Source organism: Bubalus kerabau, chromosome X (genome assembly GCF_029407905.1).
Source record: "Bubalus kerabau isolate K-KA32 ecotype Philippines breed swamp buffalo chromosome X, PCC_UOA_SB_1v2, whole genome shotgun sequence".
NCBI classification, from domain to species: Eukaryota; Metazoa; Chordata; class Mammalia; order Artiodactyla; family Bovidae; genus Bubalus; species Bubalus kerabau.
In genome coordinates this window covers 139,894,837-139,918,026 of record NC_073647.1, presented here as the reverse complement: position 1 = coordinate 139,918,026, position 23,190 = coordinate 139,894,837, and the positions used below count along the sequence as shown (strand labels likewise).

The 23,190-nt window shown below is 40.1% G+C and overlaps 1 protein-coding gene across 1 annotated transcript; it reads right to left on the bottom strand.

Moving 5' to 3' along the window:
• Positions 1-20,065: 20,065 nt before the first annotated feature.
• Positions 20,066-22,905, bottom strand: DDX53 (DEAD-box helicase 53). The gene is given in 2 exon segments (XM_055564460.1): positions 20,066-21,930; positions 22,498-22,905. Coding segments are annotated over 2 exon segments (1,725 nt in total). The 5' UTR covers positions 22,770-22,905; the 3' UTR covers positions 20,066-20,477.
• Positions 22,906-23,190: the final 285 nt, after the last annotated feature.

Genomic DNA, 23,190 nt, shown 5'->3' with positions numbered 1-23,190 from the left:
TGGCCTCCAGGCAAGAGTTTTCTGATCCTTGTTATTACTGAAGACTGATCTAAACTTCTTGACTCAGATTTTATGAAAAAAAAAAAAAGTCTCTATATCTTTACAGCTGATGCAACATCTAGCACAGACTCATGTGTTCACATGTACTCAATAAATATATTTGTTGGAATGACCAATAAATAATTCGACTATGTGAGTGTCTATTATTTCCTAGGCATTATTATAAGCACTTGTTGTATATCACTGAACAAAATATAGAAATTCTGGTCTATGAGTGGTTTAAAAATCTATAAAGTGCCCAAATTGTACAGTGTGTCTGTATTCTACTGCTGCCATAACAAATTACCACAAACACAGTGGCCTAAAACAACAAATTTATTATCTTACTATTCTGTAGGTCAGAGGTCCAACATGAGTCTCATCAGACTAAAACGAAGCCCTTGGCAGACCTGTGTTACTTTCTAGAGGATCTGTTTTCTAGCTGATGATGATTCTTGGCACAATGCAATCCCTTAAACACAGATCCCCACATCTCAGAATGAGCAAACTTCACTGAGTCATTCTCCTGCTGCCATTTTTCTTTCTGACTACACCCAAATGTAGTGAGGGGGTTCTCTGATTTTAAGGACTCACCTGATCAGATTCAGCCCACCTAGATAAATCAGGACAATCTCCTTATCTTAATCACATCTTCAAAGTCCCTTCTGCCATGTAAGGTAAAATATTCACAGATTCTGGAGATTAGGACCTGAACATCTTTAAGTAACCATTACCTGTCTACTACAAATATCATCACATAATTTTATACTCAATCTGATTAATTTGATTTTTGCCAGTGGACAATATTTCCAGTGAGCTGATACATAATACAAATGCTATTGACATGTGTGGTAATCCATTTATATTGAATACAACAAATTATACCTTCTCTAGCTTTGCCCAAACCTGATAGATTTAGGCCTAATGATTGAGTCAGTCCTAAATGAGATCAGAGTGTTTCAAAAATTCTTACCTAACATTAAAAACATTAAAAGCAAGGTATTTTTTTACCCTAAGCCTGACACATCGGGTAGGTTTGTTCCATTTTGAACACATACATTGCCCTGGGTCCTGCCTAAAAATAGGATTCCTACATGTCCCTGACCGTGACATGTTAGCCCAGGCCATTTGACCAGGACTCTGCTTTGGTTTCGGAGGAGGCAAAGGCACCCCACTCCAGTACTCTTGCCTGGAAAATCCCATGGACAGAGGAGCCTGGTGGGCTGCAGTCCATGGGGTCGCTAGGAGTCGGACACAACTGAGTGACTTCACTTTCACTTTTCACTTTCATGCACTGGAGAAGGAAATGGCAACCCACTCCAGTGTTCTTGCCTGGAGAATCCCAGGGATGGGGGAGCCTGGTGGGCTGCCATCTATGGGGTCGCACAGAGTCGGACACGACTGAAGCGACTTAGCAGCAGCAGCTGCTTTGGTTTTCTGATTTACCTTTCAATCCCATTCATTGATTAGAATGTTAACTGAAACATTAGATAGAATAAAGCTGACATCTTCCTTGACCCTTGCCAATCTATCCAACTGTGCTTATGTTCCAGGCACTCAGGTCCTCTTCCAACTGAGATGGACCACACCCAACCATTACCCAACTCTCAGCTCCAGGAAAGCCACTTACTCAAGATTCCTGATGACAGTTCAGTTCAGTTCAGTCACTCAGTCGTGTCTGACTTTGTGACCCCATGAACTGCAGCATGCCAGGCCTCCCTGTCCATCACCAACTCCCAGAGTCCACCTAAACCCATATCCATTGAGTCAGTGATGCCATCCAACCATCTTATCCTCTGCTGTCCCCTTCTCCTCCTGCCCTCAATCTTTCCCAGCATCAGGGTCTTTTCAAAAGAGTCAGTTCTTCACATCAGGTGGCCAAAGGATTGGAGTTTCAGCTTCAACATCAGTCCTTCCAAAGAACACCCAGGACTGATCTCCTTTAGGATGGACTGGTTGGATCTCCTTGGGGTCCAAGGGACTCTCAAGAGTCTTCTCCAACACCACAGTTCAAAAGCATCAATTCTTTGGCACTCAGCTTTCATTATAGTCCAACTCTCACAAGCACTATCTAAATTAGCTTTAATTCCACAATTTTGCAGTATTATGGTTTGGTTTGCGCCCCAAACCCAACTTTCTCTATACCATATACATCTCCCTTAAAAAGTCCATAATTCATCCATGCTCAAGTTAAAAACTTTGCAGTCATTTTCAATTCCACTCTGCCTTTATCCACCACTATTCAATCACCCTATTGTTCTGGTTACCAGAAACAAATGACACAGAAGGCGGACAGGATTGGCAGGAGAAATAAGTTTCTGTTTTAGAGGGAAAAAACCAACTTTCAATGCTTGCCTTTCAGAAACACTTGCCAATGAAGCTCCCCCAGGTCAGGGGAGAAGTTTCTATGCAAGATCCAGAATGAAGAGAGACTTCTATTCAGATCTGAATGCTCTAGGTCTATATGAAAGAAAATTCATCTTGGAGTGTTAAAGACTTCGTGTCTGATCAAGGCTCTGCAACATACTTTGACAATTTGTTTTCAACTAGGAAATGCAAATAACACCTACCTCATGGGGTTGTTGGAAAAATTAAACAAGATCAATGAGTACGAAGGCACTTTGTAAACTGCAGATATTAGCTGTTACCATTATGATTATCCCACAAGTGCCCTCCTATCTCTACTGCAGCAAATATTACAACTGTTCAGGGTAAAGAGTGAATATCTTAATGCTAATCATTCAGATTCATGCAGGAGGCAATTACTTTTGTTCTATGGTGTTAGCAAAGGTCATTTCATTCTATCCTGTCCATCAAGTTACATTTTGGACAAAGTTCAGTTTCATCAAAACTGCCAATATTAGGCTTGGCTCAACTTAAAGACTCATTCAACTACCTTCTCTGAAAACACAAGCCAATGTTTGTGTATATTTGTATCATAAATCACATACTAATGAAATACCAAAAGCAGTCACCTCTTTTACAATCACTCTCTGACTCCCAAGGCTGAATTAGCCCATTCTTCTCTACTTCCTATTATGTGTTGCCAACACTATAATAGCACTGATGCTATGACATGATAATGGTGTTTCTGATCTTCTTCCCCATTAGACGGTGAGCAGTAGGGTGGATATTCAGTCCATGCATTCTCACACATGGTAGACAGTGGATAACCAATACAGGTTTATTGAAGCAAAAGGGGAAACACAGGAAGTTTAAGCTATAGGGAACTTTGCTTCTTAGAGAGTTATAATTCACTAGCTAATTTAAGGAAATCAAGGATATCAAATAAAGGAAAAACATGCTAGGGAAAAACTAATCTTTTCAAAAATCCCCCATTAATCTTTCTACAGCATGTTTAAAAGGTGTTAGCAGTTATTTTAAGTGCAATGTAAATTAGATTAATTATTCTAAACAATTCATATTTGAGACATGGGAAAAGAGAAACATTTTATTTGACTCTCTCAGCCCCTAAATATGATGCCCTGTGCTTTCTGGAGAAACTCAGTATTACAAATAAAGCATAAATGTACTGATCTGAGAGGGTAGGGAGGAAGTTTTCCCATTTAGAAAGTTGTTCCTTTGTCAAAGATAAAGTGTACATAGGTGCATGGATTTATCTCTTGGCTTTCTATTTTGTTTCATTGATCTATATTTCTGTCTTTGTGCCAGTACCATACTGTCTTGATGACTGTAGCTTTGTAGTATCATCTGTAGTCAGGCAGGTTGATTCCTCCAGTTCCAGTCTTCTTTCTCAAGATTGCTTTGGCTATTTGAGGTTTTTTATATTTCCATACAAATTGTGAAATTATTTCCTCTAGTTCTCTGAAAAAATACCATTGGTACCTTGATAGGGATTGCATTGAATCTATAGATTGCTTTGGATAGTACACTCATTTCCACTAAATCGATTCTTCCAATCCATGAACATGATATGTTTCTCCATCTCTTTGTGTCACCTTTGATTTCTTTCATCAGTGTTTTATAGTTTTCTATATATAGGTCTTTAGTTTCTTTAGGTAGATTTATTCCTAAGTATTTTACTCTTTATGTTGCAATGGTGAATGGAATTGTTTCCTTAATTTATCTGTTTTCTCATTGTTAGTATATAGGAATGCAAGGGATTTCTCTGTGTTAATTTTATATCCTGCAACTTTACTATATTCATTGATTAGCTCTAGCAATTTTCTGGTGGAGTCTTTAGGGTTTTCTATGTAGAGGATCATGTCATCTGCAAACAGTGCGAGTTTTACTTCTTCTTTTCCAATCTGGATTCCTTTTATTTCTGTTTCTTCTCTGATTGCTGTGGCTATCTCTTTAACAAGTGCTGCTGGGAAAACTGGTCAACCACTTGTAAAAGAATGAAACTAGAACACTTTCTAACACCATACACAAAAATAAACTTAAAATGGATTTAAGATCTAAATGTAAGACCAGAAACTGTAAAACTACTAGAGGAAAACATAGACAAAAGACTCTGACATAAATCACAGCAGGATCCTGTATGACCCACCTCCCAGAGTAATGGAAATAAAAGCAAAAATAAACAAATGAGACCTAATTAAACTTAAAAGCTTTTGCACAATGAAGGAAACTATAAGCAAGGTGAAAAGACAGCCTCAGAATGGGAGAAAATAATAGCAAATGAATCAACTGACAAAAAATTAATCTCAAAAATACAGAAGCAGCTCTTGCAGCTCAATTCCAGAAAAAAAATGACCCAATCAAAAAATGGGCTAAAGAACTAAACAGACATTTCTCCAAAGAAGACATACAGATGGCTAACAAACATATGAAAAGATGCTTAACATCACTCATTATCAGAGAAATGCAAATCAAAACCACAATGAGGTACCATCTCACGCAGGTCAGAATGGCTGAAATCCAAAAGTCTACCAACAATAAATGCTGGAGAGGGTGTGGAGAAAAGGGGACCCTCTTACACTGTTGGTGGGAATGCAAACTAGTACAGCCATTATGGAGAACAGTGTGGAGATTCCTTAAAAAACTGGAAATAGAACTGCCATACAACTCAACAATCCCACTGCTGGGCATACACACCGAAGAAACCAGACTTGAAAGAGACACATGTACCCCAATGTTCATCGCAGCACTGTTTACAATAGCCTGGACATGGAAGCAACCTAGATGTCCATTGGCAGATGAATGGATAAGAAAGCTGTGGTACTTATACACAATGGAATATTCAGTTCAGCTCAGTTGCTCAGTCATGTCCAACTGTTTGCAACCCCATGAATCGCAGGACACCAGGCCTCCCTGTTCATCACCAGCTCCCAGAGTTCACCCAAACTCATGTGCATCGAGTTAGTGATGCCATCCAGCCATCTCATCCTCTGTGATCCCCTTCTCCTCCTGCCCCCAGTCCCTCCCAGCATCAGGGTCTTTTCCAACGAGTCAACTCTCTGCATGAGGTGGCCAAAATATTGGAGTTTCAGCCTAAGCATCAGTCCTTCCAATGAATGCCCAGGACTGATCTCCTTTAGAATGGACTGGTTGGAACTCCTTGCAGTCCAAGGGACTCTCAAGAGTCTTCTCCAACACCACAGTTCAAAAGCATCAATTCTTCTACGCTCAGCTTTCTTCACAGTCCAACTCTCACATCCATACATGACCACGGGAAAAACCAGAGCTTTGACTAGATGGACCTTTGTTGGCAAAGTAATATCTCTGCTTTGTAATATGCTATCTAGGTTGGTCATAGCTTTCCTTCCAAGGAGTAAGCGTCTTTTGATTTCATGGCTGCAATCACCATCAGCAGTGATTTTGGAGCTCAAAAACATAAAGTCTGACACTGTTTTCACTGTTTCCCCATCTATTTCCCAAGAAGTGATGGGACCGGATGCCATGATCTTCGTTTTCTGAATGTTGAGCTTTAAGCCAACTTTTTCACTCTCCACTTTCACTTTCATCAAGAGGCTTTTTAGTTCCTCTTCACTTTCTGCCATAAGGGTGGTGTCATCTGCCTATCTAAGGTTATTGATATTTCCCCCGACAATCTTGATTCCAGCTTGTGCTTCTTCCAGCCCAGTGTTTCTCATGATGTACTCTGCATATAAGCTAAATAAGCAGGGTGACAATATACAGCCTTGACAAACCCCTTTTCCTATTTGGAACCAGTCTGTTGTTCCCTGTCCAGTTCTAATTGTTGCTTCCTGACCTGCATATAGGTTTCTCAAGAGGCAGGTCAGGTGGTCTGGTATTCCCATCTCTTTCAAAATTTTCCACAGTTTATTGTGATCCACACAGTCAAAAGCTTTGGCATAGTCAATAAAGCAGAAATAGATGTTTTTCTGGAACTCTCTTGTTTTTTCGATGATCCAGCCGATCTTGGCAATTTGATCTCTGGTTCCTCTGCCTTTTCTAAAACCAGCTTGAACATCTGGAAATTCACAGTTCACATATTGCTTAAGCCTGGCTTGGAGAATTTAGAGTATTACTTTACTATAGTAATGGAATATTACTCCACCATTAAAAAGAATGCATTTGAATCAGTTCTAATGAGGTGGATAAAACTGGAGCCTATTATACAGAGTGAAGTAAGTCAGAAAGAAAAACACCAATACAGTGTATTAACGCATATATATGGAACTTTAAAAGATGGTAATGATGGCCCTTTATGCAAGACAGCAAAAGAGACACAGATGTAAAAAACAGTGTTTTGGACTCTGAGAGAAGGTGAGGGTGGGATGATTTGAGAGAATAACATTGAAACATGTATATTACCATATGTGAAATAGATCACCAGTCCAGTTTCGATGCATGAGACAGAGACTGGTGCACTGGGATGACCCTGAGGGATGGGATGGGGAGGGATGTGGGAGGGGGGTTCAGTATGGGGGACACATGTACGCCCATGGCTGATTCATGTCAATGTATGGCAAAAACCACTACAATATTGTAAAGTAATTAGCATCCAATTAAAATAAATAATTTAAAAAAAAAGAAAGTTGTTCCTGTAAGAATTTTAATTATATATTTTCAAAATTCTATGATCATCTACCAGAATATCATGTAATCCCTTCTTAGTGTATCTTTATTAATACTTTAATTAAAAATTAGCCATGTAACCCTTGGATTAAAGGCAAGAAAGAAAGTCTGTGAGATACCATTTTAGAAAGCATGGCTACCATTGGAAAATATGCTCTTCTTGAGCCAGATGAGAAGGTTTCAACAGAGTTTCAATGACCATGAAACTACACTTTAATCTCATGCTTCTCAAATTTTAACCTGCACACAAATACTTCAAGAGTTTTGTTCAAAATTCACATTCTGATTCCATAATTGTAGGATGGGTCCTGAAAGTGAATTTCTAACAATTTCCCAGGTGATGCTCAAGCTACTAGTCTGCAGATCATATCTTGGGTGCCAAGGTTTTAGTAGACATTGCGAATATCATCAGTGAAATTTCTAATGTAAGCTGCCACTGTGTTTCTCCTATGCCAATAGTTTTAGAGATTTTTCCTATTAATACCTTTTACTCAAGAGGATAATTGCTTTGATAACCAGTTTTTAAAGAGACTGAACCTTGTAGTTAGTTTGAATTTAATCACTATACAAAATGTGGCTTATGCAATGATTAAGAAATGATAATATCCCTGGAAGACAGAGAAATTATGTTTAACCTACACTTTCCCTTTAAAAATTCCTTTTTCTAAGACTCAATTGACATACAGCTTTTGAGAAATGTTATTGAAGACATCATAGCCTGTTAGTGATACAGTATAGAGTCCAATAGTCCCACTCAAAGCAAAGCTGATGTGTCCAAAGGAATAAAACAGATTCTCATCTCATGTGAGCATCTCCCAGTAATGAGACAGCTCTTGGGATAATCTGCCTGACCAGGAGAGCCAATCCTGACAGCCCTTTATTGGTAATGACAAATTGAAGAGCCTTAAAAGCAAAAGAAGCTGTGTTTTTCCAGTGTTTGCCCTATTAGATTTTAGACATGCCCTAGATGTATAAAACTGTATTCTCACCAACCCATTTTCATGCACCTAAAATCACTTATTTGGGCTAAGGATTCAAGAGTATAATTTATAAACCAAAATGATAGATGTACAGTCATTACACAGCAAACATTCTTCTATAGCAGTATTCAAAATCTGCCAGCCCTCACAAAAAAATTTGAAAATTTTCCCCTTTACTTTTCCCGCTGCCATTAATCTTCTTTGTTCTCAGTTTCTCCCTGCTTTAATCATTTGATATACTGTATAAAGTTGTGCATATACTAAATTTCAATGAACGAAATCTTATTTTAAATGCACTTAAAATAAGTTAGTGTTTTCTGTGATGAATTCTATGTAAAGAAATAAATTCTTCTTTATGAATAGTCATCTGCAAACACCTGCTAACATATTTCGCAAGTTCTACGTTCATATATCTCTTTATTTCCATGTAGACTATATCTGTACATTCACTTTACACATGACTTTAAATATCTGTTTTATGTTCCAGTCAAGGAAAGGGAAACTAACACCCATGATATGGAGAAGTACCTGGGCTAGCAAGAGCATGAGGTGGCTACAGGCCGCAGGACTGCAAGGGCAAGGGAAGAGATCAATTACCTAGAATCCAGGAAGACCAGTAGTTGTACACAAGGGCCACTCTATGCCCTTTAATATGGAAATATAGTCACTTCCCTCCTACTGGTCAAATCTCATCTCAACTGATGATATCCACAGAGGTCAGACTTCTAAAGCACAGAGCACAGTACATAAACATGGAGATGGAACTTGTGGGACCACACAAAGAATATCAGGCACAGTGGAAGGTACAAGTAGTATACAGGAAATATGGTAATTAAAGGAAAATCCGCTTACGGAATGTCAAGAACACTGATCTCCCCGTCAGCAACTCCAGAAGGTCAGCAGCCAGAGTTTGATGCTCCAGTCAGGAGACTGGACGGTTGATCTCTGTAGAATGACAATGAAATGAAAAGCTAGATTAAAAACTTGGAAGATAAAATTGAGAAAAATTTTCCAAATGTAAAGCAAAAGACAGAAAGGAAGAATGACAGAAGAAAAGTAAATCAAGCCAAGAGTTTCAACATACAACATGACTAACCATAATACAGTTCTAGAAAGAAAACTTAAACTCAGGAGAATTTTTCCAGATGGATTTTCAGATTGAAAGCACTCACCAAATACCAACACAATAGATTAAACCAGGCCCTCATCAAAGGAACATTACAATGGAATTTAAGAACACCGGGAGACAGAATTTCCTGATGGTCCAGTGGATAGGACTCCACGCTTTCACTGCTGAGGGCCCAGGTTCAATGCCTGGTCCCTACTTGGGGAACTAAGATCTCACAGCCAAGAAAAGGAACACTGGAAGATAGTGAATATTCTTCTAGAGGAAGGGTTGGGGGGTAACCAGGTCCCGTACAAAGGATCAGAAATCAGACCACTTCTAACCTTTTAACATCAACACAAGAAGCTAGAAGGCAATGGAGTAATGACTCCAAAACTTTGGGGAACATGATATCCAACCTATAACCCTACCTTCAAGCAAACTTCAAACCAAATAAAACATTTTTCAGGTGTGCAAGATCTTAAAAATTTATCTCTAAGCATCTTTTTTTCATTTAGCTACTGAAATAAGTGTTGTACCAAAATGGAAGGTGTAAACCAGAACAGAGGAGGAAACAGGATGTAGGAAATACAGATCTCAGAGACAAAGGTACCTCAGAACAATTCATATGCACCAGGCACAGAAAGTGTTAATAACCAGTTCAATTTACAACTTAACACAATATCTCGTGTGTTTGAATACATTAAGGGGAGATTTAGATAATTTGGGAAAGGAACTGAACTAGTGAGAAGTACATGAAAAATAAGTAACCATAACACAAGGCAATTATTAGGTTCAGGGTAAAATATTCTGCAAGAAACAAAAAATGATTCACAATATATTATGTAATTCAGCTATGGATAATGTTTACGTAGTTACACTAATGTGAAGATTGCACTAATGTAACCTATCATATAACTATATTGCCAGGACAGAATGACAGGAAATCTTAATATATGTGCATGGAGAGAAAAGAAAGCTAAATTATTTTCCTTTCTAAGATGTCAATCAGCATATTCAAATCTTGGAAATCAAAAAGTCGAAATGAAAAAATACTATTAAAAAATGGAAATAAATACCCAAAGATGCAACTAAAATACTATTGATTTTTTCTGTAATAATTTATACAGAATTAATGTGTGGAAATATATTTTTGTATTTAAAATTTAGTGAAAATTTTAAAGTAAGTTAAAATATGAAACATGATTTTCAAAATTAAAGTTTAAATATCACTATAAAGAATGTGCTTCTGTCATTTTTGAGGTATGGCATCTCACAAATTACAGTATGCAATTCTCATCTTTCTTTTAATGATTATTTTTTAATATGCTTACCAGAAAGGGGAAATGTCTGTTATTCTTGCTGTTTAATTAAAAAAACTAAAGTGATTCTTCCTATTGTTATGGTTAATAAAACAAATGCAAAACCTAGAAGCATCTTTGTGAATTTGTACAATTTGTATCATACTGATGAATCTCTGTATTAGAATTATATTGTCACGATTGAAACTCCTTCTGAAAATAGATATACTCCCTATTGAAATGCTGGAATTTTGAAATAACTGAAACTCATTGCTATATAATAGATGAAAATTATAAACCTTATTTTGTAAGACTAACATTCTGTATGAAGATTCTGATGACTAAGTTCTAATAATGATATTTTCCTAAGACAATTTAAAGACTGTATTTTAGAATTCAAGTAATGTTGCTTCAATATGCCAACACTATAGTACATCACCAATACAATTTTCAGGACTTCCCTTGGTTGTCTAGTGGCTAAGACTCCAGGCTCCCAATATAGGGGGCCCAGATGCGAACCCAGGTCAGGGAGCTAGATCCCAAACAACATAACTAAAAGTTCACATGCCACAACTAAGATTGTCCATGCTGTAATTTTGATACTGGATGCTTGGGGCTGGTGCACTGGGATGACCCAGAGGGATGGTATGGGGAGGGAGGAGGGAGGGGGGTTCAGGATGGGGAACATGTGTATACCCGTGGCGGATTCATTTTGATGTGTGGCAAAACCAATACAATATTTTAAAGTAATTAACCTCCAATTAAAATAAATAAATTCATATTAAAAAAAAATCCCACATACTGCCGCTAAGACCCAGCACAGTCAAATAAATAAATAGATACTTTTTGAAATGTGATTTTTCTCAACAACTTTGTATGCATGCCTGCATGCTCAGTCACTAAGTCGTACATAACTCTTTGTGACCCCCATGGACTGTAGTTCTCCAGGCTCCTCTCTCCATGTGACTTCCTAGGCAAGAATACTGGAGTGGGTTGCCATTTCCTCCTCTAGGTGATCTTCCCAACCCAGGGATCCAATCAGTGTCTCCTACATGACAGGTGGATTCTTTACACTGAACCGCCTGGGAAGCCACTCCACTTTGTATAATGTCTTTCAAAATCTATGATAGTAAAAATTTATCTTGCTTATTTCAACATTCACCTAATTAGGACAAAAGAAGTGGATGATGGGTGCATATTTAGTTAAGTGAGTGGATATAAGATAAGAACTATGCTAACAAAATACAAAGGTTTACCTGCAATTCATTTGCACAGTAATTTGAAAAGAATCTGTTACTGCTTTCATCATGCAAAACAAAAAGGAAAACCAAACTGGTAAAACATTATGATAAATTCATACATTTTACAGTGAAAAACAGTAGTATCAGGTTCTTTGATGCATTTTTAATCCTGAAACATATCATATTTAACTTTTAGCTAATGCTGATATTCAAAATGATGATAGTATTTGTGTGTGGCAATTGACCTTGCACCTTGTTTATTTTCAGTTTCAAAGCACTATTTCCAATGTTTGTGATCCAATCCCAACCTGGTTTCTTAAAAAATAGAACAAATGAGGGGATGGAGCCAGTAAAAACAAACAAACAAACAACAAAAAAAAAAAACCTCCCAACAAAGAAATGTCCAGGTCTGGATGGCTTTACTGGTGAACACTACCAAATATTTAAATAAGAATTAATACTAATCCTACTTGAACTCTTCCAAATTTAAAGAGAAGGCATGATCCTTCCAAACTCATTTTATGAGGCCACCATTACCCTGATCCCAAATTCAGACAACACTACAAAAAAAAAAAAAAAGGAAAATCACAGACCAATATCTCAAAATGAACATAGATGCAAAAATATTCAAAACAACAGAAAACTAAATTCAACAGTATATTAAAGTATCATAAACCAAAATAAAGTGTGGTCTACCCCTAAGATGCAATGAGAGTTCAACACATACAAATGAATATAACACAAAACAGTAACAAAATGAAGTGTAAAAACCATATGATCATCTCAATAGATACAGTAAAAGTATTTGACAAAATTCAGCATTCATTCATGATAAAAAAAAACTCTCAACAAATTAGGTATAGAAGAAATATAACTCAACATAATAAAGGCCATGCATGACAAGCCCACAGCTCACATCATACTTAACAGTGAAAAGCTGAACATTCTTACCATAAAATCAGGAATAATGCAAGTATGTATGACCTTATCACTTTTATTCAACATGAAGTCACAGACAGAGTAATTAGGCAAGGAAAACATAAAAGGCATCCAAATCAAAAAGGTAGAAGAAAAATTGTCAATGTTTGCGGATGACATAATCTTCTACATAGAAAACCATAAAGAGTCCATCAAAGACTGTTAGAATTTAATAAACAAATTTAGTAAACTCATAAGATACAATATCAGCATGCAGAAACAAATTTTGTTTCTATACGCCAACAGTGAACTGTCGGGAAAAGACCTAAATAAAACAACTCCACTTAAAATAGCAAAAAAAAAAAAAATACTTAGGAATAAACTTAGCAGAGGAAAGATCTGTATAAGATTTGTGCTATAAATGGCAAGATTTTATTCTTTTTTATGCTTTAGCAGTAGTCTATTGTGTGTATCTATCTATGTGTGTGTGTATGTAAACACACACCATATCTTTTGTATCCAACTGTTAATGATGCTTGAGTGGTTTCCATGTCTTGGCTATTGTAAATAATGCTGTGACAGTGGGGTACATAAATCTATTCAAATTACTGTTTTAGTTCTTTTGGATATATACTCAGCAGTGGAATTGCAGAATCAAATGGTAACGCTGCTTTTAGAATTTTGAGGAAGCTGCATACTGTTTTCTGCATTGGCTGTACAAATTTAGATTTCCACTACCAGTGTACGTGAGTTCCCTTTTTCACATATCCTCACCAACATTTGTTATTTGTGTTCTTTTTTTTTTTAATTTATTTTTTATTGTGGGATAATTGCTTTACAGAATTTTGCAGTTTTCTGTCAAACCTCAACATGAATCAGCCATAGGTATACATATATCCCCTCCGTTTTGAACCTCTCTCCCATCTCCCTCCCCATCCCACCCCTCTAGGTTGATACAGACCCCTGTTTGAGTTTCCTGAGCCATACAGCAAATCCCCGTTGACTATCTATTTTACACATGGTAATGTAAGTTTCCATGTTACTCTTTCCATACATCTCACCCTCTCCTCCCCTCTCCCCATGTCCACAAGTCTAATCTCTTTGTCTGTTTCTCCATTGTTGCCCTGTCAGTAAACCACAGCACGCCAGGCATCCCTGTGCATCACCAACTCCCAGAGTTCACGCAAATTCATGTCCATTGAGTCCGTGATGCCATTCAACCATCTCATACTCTGTCGTCCCCTTATCCTCCTGCCTTCAATCTTTCCCAGCATCAGGGTCTTTTCAAATGAGTCAGCTCTTCACATCAGGTGGCCAAAGTATTGGAGTTTCAGCTTCAACATCAGTCCTTCCAATGAACACAGGACTGATCTCCTTTAGGATGGACTGGTTTAATCTCCTTGCAGTCCAAGGATAGGCATTAGCTCTTCTCTAAATGTTTGATAGAATTCTCCTGTGAAGCTATCTGGTCCTGGGCTTTTGTTTTTTGGGAGATTTTTGATCACAGCTTCAATTTCAGTGCTTGTAATTGAGTTGTTCATAATTTCTATTTCTTCCTGGTTCAGTCTTGGAAGATTAAACTTTTCTAAGGATATATCCATTTCTTCCAGGTTATCCATTTTATTGTCATATAGTTGTTTATAATAGTCTCTTATAATCTTTTGTATTTCTGCAATGTCTGATGTAACCTCTCTTTTTTCATTTCTAATTTTGCTGATTTGATTCCTCTCTCTTTTTCTTGATGAGTCTGGCTAAAGGCTTGTCAATTTTGTGTATCTTCTAGTAGAACCAGCTTTTAGTTTTATTAATCTTCACTAGTGCTTCTTTCATTTATTGTTTATTTCTGCTCCGATATTTATGATTTCTTTCCTTCTACTAATTTTGGGTTTTTTTGTTCTTTTTCCAGTTGTTTTAGGTGTAAATTTAAGTTGTCTATTAGGTGTTTTTATTGTTTCTTGAGGTAGGATTGCATTGCTATAAACTTCCCTCTTAGAACTGCTTTTGCTGCATCCTATCTGAGGTCGACTCATTGGAAAAGACTCTGATGCTGGGAGGGATTGGGGGCAGGAGGAGAAGGGGACGACAGAGGATGAGATGGCTGGATGGCATCACTGACTCAATGGACGTGAGTCTGGGAGAACTCCGGGAGTTGGTGATGGACAGGGAGGCCTGGCGTGCTGAGATTCATGGGGTCACAAAGAGTCGAACACGACTTAGTGACTGAACTGAACTGAATCCGAGGTCAGGGGCGATGTCCGAGAGGAGTTACCCCACATCAGAGGTCAGGGGCGGTGGTTGAGAGGAGCAACCCCACATCCGAGGAGCGGCAGCTGCGCGGGTGCAGGAAGGCCGAGAGGAGATACTCCACGATCAAGGTCAGGAGGGATGACCTCGTCCAAGGTAAGGAGCAGCGGCTGTGCTTTGCTGGAGCAGCCACGAAGAGATACCCCACATCTAAGGTAGGAGAAACCCAAGTAAGATGGTAGGTGTTGCAAGAGGGCATCAGAGGGCTGCTGCTGCTAAGTCACTTCAGTTGTGTCCGACTCTGTGCGACCTCATAGATGGCAGCCCACCAGGCTCCCCCGTCCCTGGGATTCTCCAGGCATGAACACTGGAGTGGGTTGTCATTTCCTTCTCCAGTGCATGAAAGTGAAAAGTGAAAGTGAAGTCTCTCAGTCGTGTCCGACTCCTAGCGACCCCATGGACTGCAGCCCACCAGGCTCCTCCATCCATGGGATTTTCCAGGCAAGAGTACTGGAGTGGGGTGCCATTGCCTTCTCCAGGCATCAGAGATCAGACGCACTGAAACCATAATCACAGAAAACTAGCCAATCTGACCACATGGACCACAGCCTTGTCTAACTCAATGAAACTAAGCCATGTTTTGTGGGGCCACCCAAGACGGATGGGTCATGGTGGACAGGTCTGACAGAATGTGATCCACTGGAGAAGGGAATGGCAAACCACCTCAGTATTCTTGTTTTGAGAACCCCACAAACAGTATAAAAAGGCAAAATGATAGGATACTGAAAGAGGGACTCCCCAGGTTGGTAAGTGGCCAATATGCTACTGGAGAAATAAATCCAGAAAGAATGAAGAGACAGAGACAAAGCAAAAACAATACCCAGTTGTGTATGTGACTTGTGATGGAAGCAAGGCCTGATGCTGTAAAGAGCAATACTGCACAGAAACTTGGAATGTTAGGTCCATGAATCAAGTCAAGTTGGAAGTGGTCAAACAGGAGATAGCAAGAGTGAACGTCAACATTCTAGGAATCAGCGAACTAAAGTGGACTGGAATGGGTGAATCCAACTCAGATGACCATTATATCTACTACTGTGGGCAGGAATCCCTTAGAAGAAATGGAGTAGCCATCATGGTCAACAAAAGTCTGAAATGCAGTACCTGGATGCAATCTCAAGATTCGTTTTGATATTTGGCAAAACTAATACAATTATGTAAAGTTTAAAAATAAAATAAAATTTAAAAAAAAGAAAAAAAAATGACAGAATGATCTCTGTTCATTCCCAAGGCAAACCATTCAATATCACGATAATCCAAGCCTATGTCCCAACCAGTAATGCTGAAGAAGCTGAAGTTGAACAGTTCTATGAACACCTACAAGACCTTTTAGAAAGTGAAAGTGAAGTCACTCAGTCGTGTCTGACTCTTTGCGACCTCATGGACTGCAGCCTACCAGGCTCCTCCGTCCATGGGATTTTCCAGGTAAGAGTACTGGAGTGGGTTGCCACTTCCTTCTCCAGGGAATCTTCCCAACTCAGGGATCGAACCCTGGTCTCCCACATTGCAGGCAGATGCTTTTAACCTTTGAGCTACCAGGGAAGCAACTAACACTCCAAAAAGATGTCCTTTTCATTACAGGGGACTGGAATGCAAAAGTAGGAAGTCGGGAAACACCTTGAGTAACAGGCAAATTTGGCCTTGGAGTACAGAATGAAGCAGGGCAAAGAATAATAGAGTTTTGCCAAGAATGCACTGGTCATGGCAAACACCCTCTTCTAACACACAAGAGATGATTCTACACACAGACATCACCAGATGGTCAATACCAAAATCAGACTGATTATATTCTTTGCAGCAGAAGATAGAGAAGCTCTATACATTCAGCAAAAACAAGACTGGGAGCTTACTGTGGCTCAGATCATGAGCTACTTATGGCCAAATTCAGACTTACTTGAAGAAAGTAGGGAAAACCACTAGACCATTCAGGTATGACCTAAATCAAATCCCTTATGATTATTCAGTGGAAGTGAGAATTAGATTTAAGGAACTAGATCTAATAGAGTGCCTGATGAATTATGGACGGAGGTTCGTGACACTGTACAGGAGACAGGGATCAAGACCATCCCCATGGAAAAGAAATGCAAAAAAGCAAAATGGCTGTATGAGGAGGCCTTACAAATAGCTGTGAAAAGAAGAGAAGCAAAAAGCAAAGGAGAAAAGGAAAGATATAAGCATCTGAGTTCCAAACAATAGCAAGAAGAGATAAGAAAGCCTTCCTCCACAATCAATGCAAAGAAATAGAGGAAAACAACACAATGGGAAAGACTAGAGATCTCTTCAAGATAATTAGAGATAGATACCAAGGGAACATTTCATGCAAAGATGGGCTCGATAAAGGACAGAAATGGTATGGACCTAACAGAAGCAGAAGATATTAAGAAGAGGTCGCAAGAATGCACAGAAGAACTATACCAAAAAGATCTTCATGACCCAGATAATCACGATGGTGTGATCACTGACCTAGAGCCAGACATCCTGGAATGTGAAGTCAAGTGGGCCTTAGAAAGCATCACTATGAGCAAAGCTAGTGGAGGTGATGCGAGTTGAGCGATTTCAAATCCTGAAAGATGATGCTGTAAAAGTTCTGCACTCAGTATGCCAGCAAATTTGGAAAACTCAGCAGCGGCCACAGGACAGGAAAAGGTCAGTTTTCATTCCAATCCCAAAGAAAGGCAATGCCAAAGAATGCTCAAATTACCGCACAACTGCACTCATGTCACACACTAGTAAATTAAGGCTCAAAATTCTCCAAGCCAGGCTTCAGAAATATGTGAACTGTGAACTTCCAGATGTTCAAGCTGGTTTTAGAAAAGGCAGAGGAACCAGAGATCAAATTGCCAACATCTGCTGGATCATGGAAAAAGCAAGAGAGTTCCAGAAAAACATCTATTTCTGCTTTATTGACTCTGCCAAAGCCTTAGACTGTGTGGATCACAATAAACTGTGGAAAATTCTGAAAGAGATGGGCATACCAGGCCACCTGACCTGCCTCTTGAGAAATGTGTATGCAGGTCAGGAAGCAACAGTTAGAACCGGACATGGAACAACAGACTGGTTCCAAATAGGAAAAGGAGTACATCAGGGCTGTATATTGTCACCCTGCATATTTAACTTATATGCAGAGTACATCATGAGAAACGCTGGGCTGGAAGAAGCACAAGCTGGAATCAAGATTGCCAGGAGAATAATCAATAACCTCAGATATGCAGATGACACCACCCTTATGGCACAAAGTGAAGAGGAACTAAAAAGCCTCTTGATGAAGTGAAAGAGGAGTGAAAAAGTTGGCTTAAGGCTCAACATTCAGAAAATGAAGATCATGGCATCTGGTCCCATCACTTCATGGGAAATAGATGGGGAAACAGTGGAAACAGTGTCAGACTTTATTTTTTTGGGCTCCAAAATCACTGCCGATGGTGATTGCAGCCATGAAATTAAAAGACATTTACTCCTTGGAAGGAAAGTTATGACCAATCTAGATGGCATATTCAAAAGCAGAGATGTTACTTTGCCAACAAAGGTCCATCTAGTCAAGGCTATGGTTTTTCCAGTAGTCATGTATGGATATGAGAGTTGGACTGTGAAGAAAGCTGAGCGCCAAAGAATTGATGCTTGTGAACTGTGGTGTTGGAGAAGACTCTTGAGAGTCCTCTGGACTGCAAGGAGATCCAACCAGTCAATCCTAAAGGAGATCAGTCCTGGGTGTCCACTGGAAGGACTGATGCTGGAGCTGAAACTCCAATACTTTGGCCACCTCATGGAAGAGTTGACTCATTGGAAAAGACTCCAATGCTGGGAGGGATTTGGGGCAGGAGAAGGGGACAACAGAGAATGAAATGGCTGGATGGCATCACCAACTCGATGGACATGAGTTTGAGTGAACTCTGGAAGTTGGTGATGGACAGGGAGGCCTGGCATGCTGCAGTTCATGGGGTTGCAAAGAGTCGGACACGACTGAGTGACTGAACTGAACTGAACTGAAAGATAATGAAAGCTGATGGAGAGTCTTTTATTGAACAGTGTATGTGCTTGGTGCCCAGTTGCTCAGTCATGTCAGACTTCTTGAAACTCCATGGACTATATAGCATGCCAGGCTCCCCTGTCCATAGAACTTCCCAGGCAAGCATCCTGGAGTGGGTTGCCATTTCCTCTTCCAGGGAATATTCCCTACCCACGGATCATGTCTTCCTGTGTTTCCTGCATTGGCACGTGGATTCTTTACCAAGCTGTGTCACCTGAGAAGCCATTGAACAGTTTACGCAAAGTATATATCCTTTTTTTGTTTCCCTGGCTGAAGTCCCTTCTTGGTTTTTCTGCAATTGACTTTAGCACAGAAGATGCTTTGCTTAAGCTATCGCAAGTTTTAACTATGACATTACTGACATTTTCACCTGATAATTCTCTCTTTAGAGGGATTATCCTGCACATTGAAATGTTTAGCAGCATGAATGGCCTCTACCCAAGAGATGACAACAGCCCTCCCCTTGAGTTGTGACCACCACATCTGGCAAAGTTGGCCTTGGTGGAGAACCACTGATACAGACTATACCAAGGATAGGAAAGTTGTAGGGTCATATTCTGTACGACCTGCATGATATAATTTTAAAATCCTCTATTTCTTCCCCTGAAGTTCTTTCTTGGTTACTATGAGGTTGGTTTTATTTTGCTTATGCTGTCTCAGGGATTGTCCATCTCAGTGCTATGGATGTTTTGGACCAAGTAATCCTCTGTTTTGTTGGCGCTGTCCTGTAAATCAGGGGCCCCCAACCTCCAGGATCTAATGCTTTATGATATGAGATGGGGCTGATGCAATAATAGAGATAAAGGGCACAATAAATGGAATGTGCTTGAATCATCCCCAAACCATCCCCACCCCCATGTCGCCCATCCATGGAAAAATTGTCTTATTGGTTCCTGGTACCTAATGAATTTTTTAAAAGTAGAGAATGATAGTGGAGATAGTTTTAGGAATTCTGTCACCAACCACTGGGGGCAAATAAAATATTTTGACTGGGTTAAGCTTGGTGAAAACTAGTTTCCAATTCAGTACAACTATTTTAAAGCAAGAAAAGCACCATTGTTATTGTCTACCAAGTCTTTTTGAGAAGACACAGCTGGACATGGCAGGCTATAAAAGAAAGCCGACTTTAACAAACACATAACACTCTCTCATTTTCAACGCACTTTTGATTTTATTAAGGAACATACATTGAAAGTTTAGTGGTATGGTTTAAGAATTAGCTAAATGTCCTGTAACTGACAGTATGTTCCCAATACTTCCTTAGGTAACTTGAGTACTGCGTAACTTGAACATATCTCGGATCTTCTGGTAGCTACAATTTTTCAAGTTGTAGACGTGATAAAACTTGATCTTAGATCTTCTTGTAGGTACAACTTTTCAAGGTGGGAGACATCAGTAAAATTCAATCTTGGATCTTCTCTTAGGTTCAACTTGTCAAGGTGGAAACATCAATTAAACTCAGTCTTGGATATTCTTGTAGGTACAATTTTTCAAGGTGCAGATGTTAATAAATCCAATTCTTAGATATTCTAGTAGGTGAAATTTTTCAAGGTGTGGATGTTAATAAAACTCAGTGCATTTTTCCTGAGATTTCTTTGATCTTTTTCCTATCTCCTAGTTTTGCTTACGCTTCTTAAACCGATCAGCCATTGATCGGAGTTTGGGTGGCACAATCTGGTTGGCTCTTTGGAGAATTTTAATCAACTCATCGGCAATTTTCCAATCATGTTGGGTCACAAGGGTGATTGATTCACCTGTTTTCCCTGCTCTTCCAGTGCGTCCAACTCGGTGTACATATTCTTCAATATTGCGTGGAAAATTGTAATTATATACGTGTGTGACATCACTGACATCAAGACCTCTGGCTGCTAAATCGGTAGCGATCAGTATTTTCACTCGCCCACTTCTGAAGTCCTCTAATGCTTGGTCTCGATCACTCTGTTCCCTGTCACCATGCAGGGACTGGACAGGTATTCCTTGAATACTTAAATCACTTGACAAGTCATCAGCCACAAGTTTTCTGCTGACAAACACGATGACTTTGTCTTTGGGTGACAGACTCTGTAGGAATTCTTGCATCAGAGATCGTTTTTCCTCTTCAGTGGTAACAATTATGTTTTGCTTCACAGTATTTACAGTAACTAGATCCAGAGTACCAACATAAACAATCATAGGCTGTTTCAAATAAGACTGGGCCAATCTACGGGTAGAGTCTGGCCAAGATGCGCTTGTCATAACAGTCTGTCTATCTGGGCGCACATCTAATAAGATCTTCATTATTTGGTGTTCAAACCCCAGATCCAGCATTTTATCTGCCTCATCCAAGACCAAGTAGGTTATGCTTCTTAGGTTGACAAAATTATTCATTTGTAGATCATTCAGTCTTCCAGGTGTTGCAATAATGATGTCTACACCTTCGGTAACATCTTGTATTTGTCCTTTTCTGTTTCCACCACCATATATACAAACACTTTTAAGACCTTTATATAAGTACTTAGAGCATTCAGCTTCTACTTGCAGAGCTAATTCTCTAGTGGGTGTAAGGACTAGCATGCCAGGTCCATTCCTTTGCTTTCTGGATACTGGTTGAGAATGTATATGTATAAACCCAGGCATTAAATAGGATAGTGTTTTGCCTGTTCCAGTTTGCGCAATCCCTATAAGATCTATTCCTTGTAGAATTACTGGCCATGCCTGAGACTGAATTGGCGTTGGCTTTTGAAAACCAGCTCTCCTAATGCTTTGCATAATCTCAGGATATTGTTGGAAAGCATCTTCGAATGTACAGGTGGGCTTGGGTATGGGACGTTTCTCACCCTCTGTCAAGTCATCACACGTTATGTTGAAATTTTCCTTTCTCCAAATTTCCACTTGGGCTTCAGACAATGAGTGTGTTGCTTGGGATTCTATGTATACGTTTTTCTTAATTGGTGGTAAATCTGCCCATTTTCTTTTCTTCCACTCTACCACTCCAGCTGTTACTTGATCCCAGTCTATCCGTGGCTGAGCTGCTCTAGCAGTGACATCTTTTGGCTGGGCGGCTCTGGGCTTGTCATCTCTGGGCTGGGCCACTATGGCCGCATAGTCTCTAGGCTGGGCCATTCTGGTGTCTTTGGCCTGAGCCTCTCTGGCTGCGTGGTCTCTGTCCGCATCCTTGTCTCTGGGCTGGGAAGCTCTGGAGGCAGTTTCTCTGGGCTGGGCCCCTCTGGTGGTGGTGTCGTCTTCAGCCTGGGCCTCTCTGGCCACGTCGTCTCCTGGCTGGGCCCCTCTGACGGCATTGTTATCTCCGGGCTGGGCCACGATGGCCGCATAGTCTCTAGGCTGGGCCATTCTGGTGTCTTTGGCCTGAGCCTCTCTGGCTGCGTGGTCTCTGTCCGCATCCTTGTCTCTGGGCTGGGAAGCTCTGGAGGCAGTTTCTCTGGGCTGGGCCCCTCTGGTGGTGGTGTCGTCTTCAGCCTGGGCCTCTCTGGCCACGTCGTCTCCTGGCTGGGCCCTTCTGACGGCATTGTTATCTCCGGGCTGGGCCACGATGGCCGCATAGTCTCTGGGCTGGGTTGCTTTGGTGGTGTCATCTTTGGGCTGAGTGGCTCTGGTGGTGTTATTTCTGCTCCAGCCTCTCTCGGCAAAAGCTTGAGAGGCATGACTATCAACACTGCATTCTGAACTGTAGGTTCTTTCTTGTTTCTTAACAAGAGTTTCTATAGCCGCTTTGGCCTTGGCCTTCATGTCTTTCCTGCCAAAAATTTTTACCTCAGCTTCAGGACCACCTTTTACGATCTGTATTTTTGTACTGGTAGAATCCTGGATATCTTTTATATTTGATCCCCCACGACCAATCACCGCACCAATCATGCTGCTCTTGATAAGAAAGCAGAGTGGTGGTTCTCGGTAATTGGACGCCCTAGACTCTGCGCGGCCAGAGGTGTGGCTCCAGCCCCAGCCTCTGCTATCCCGGCCATCCCGACTGACCTGGCGATCTCGCAGATCTCTCAAAGTAGGTTCTATCATCTTCTGCTCTGGAGCCCACGCCATTTGTGGGCAATAGTAAAGTAAGTGCTGGCCTCTCGTCTAACTTGGGCTGGAAAAAGAGGTATTATCTGGCTCCTTTCTCATCTCCTCTGGCTGGAGACCAACTGACAGCCAGCTGGTCTGCAGCTATACTGCTGTTGCCTAGGAAGTTTGTCTTTGATATAGTGTCAGTTGGGGCGGGGCTTTGGATAGGCTGACCAATCACAGGGCTGGGCCTACTGTGAGGTAAGCAGGTGCCTGTGAG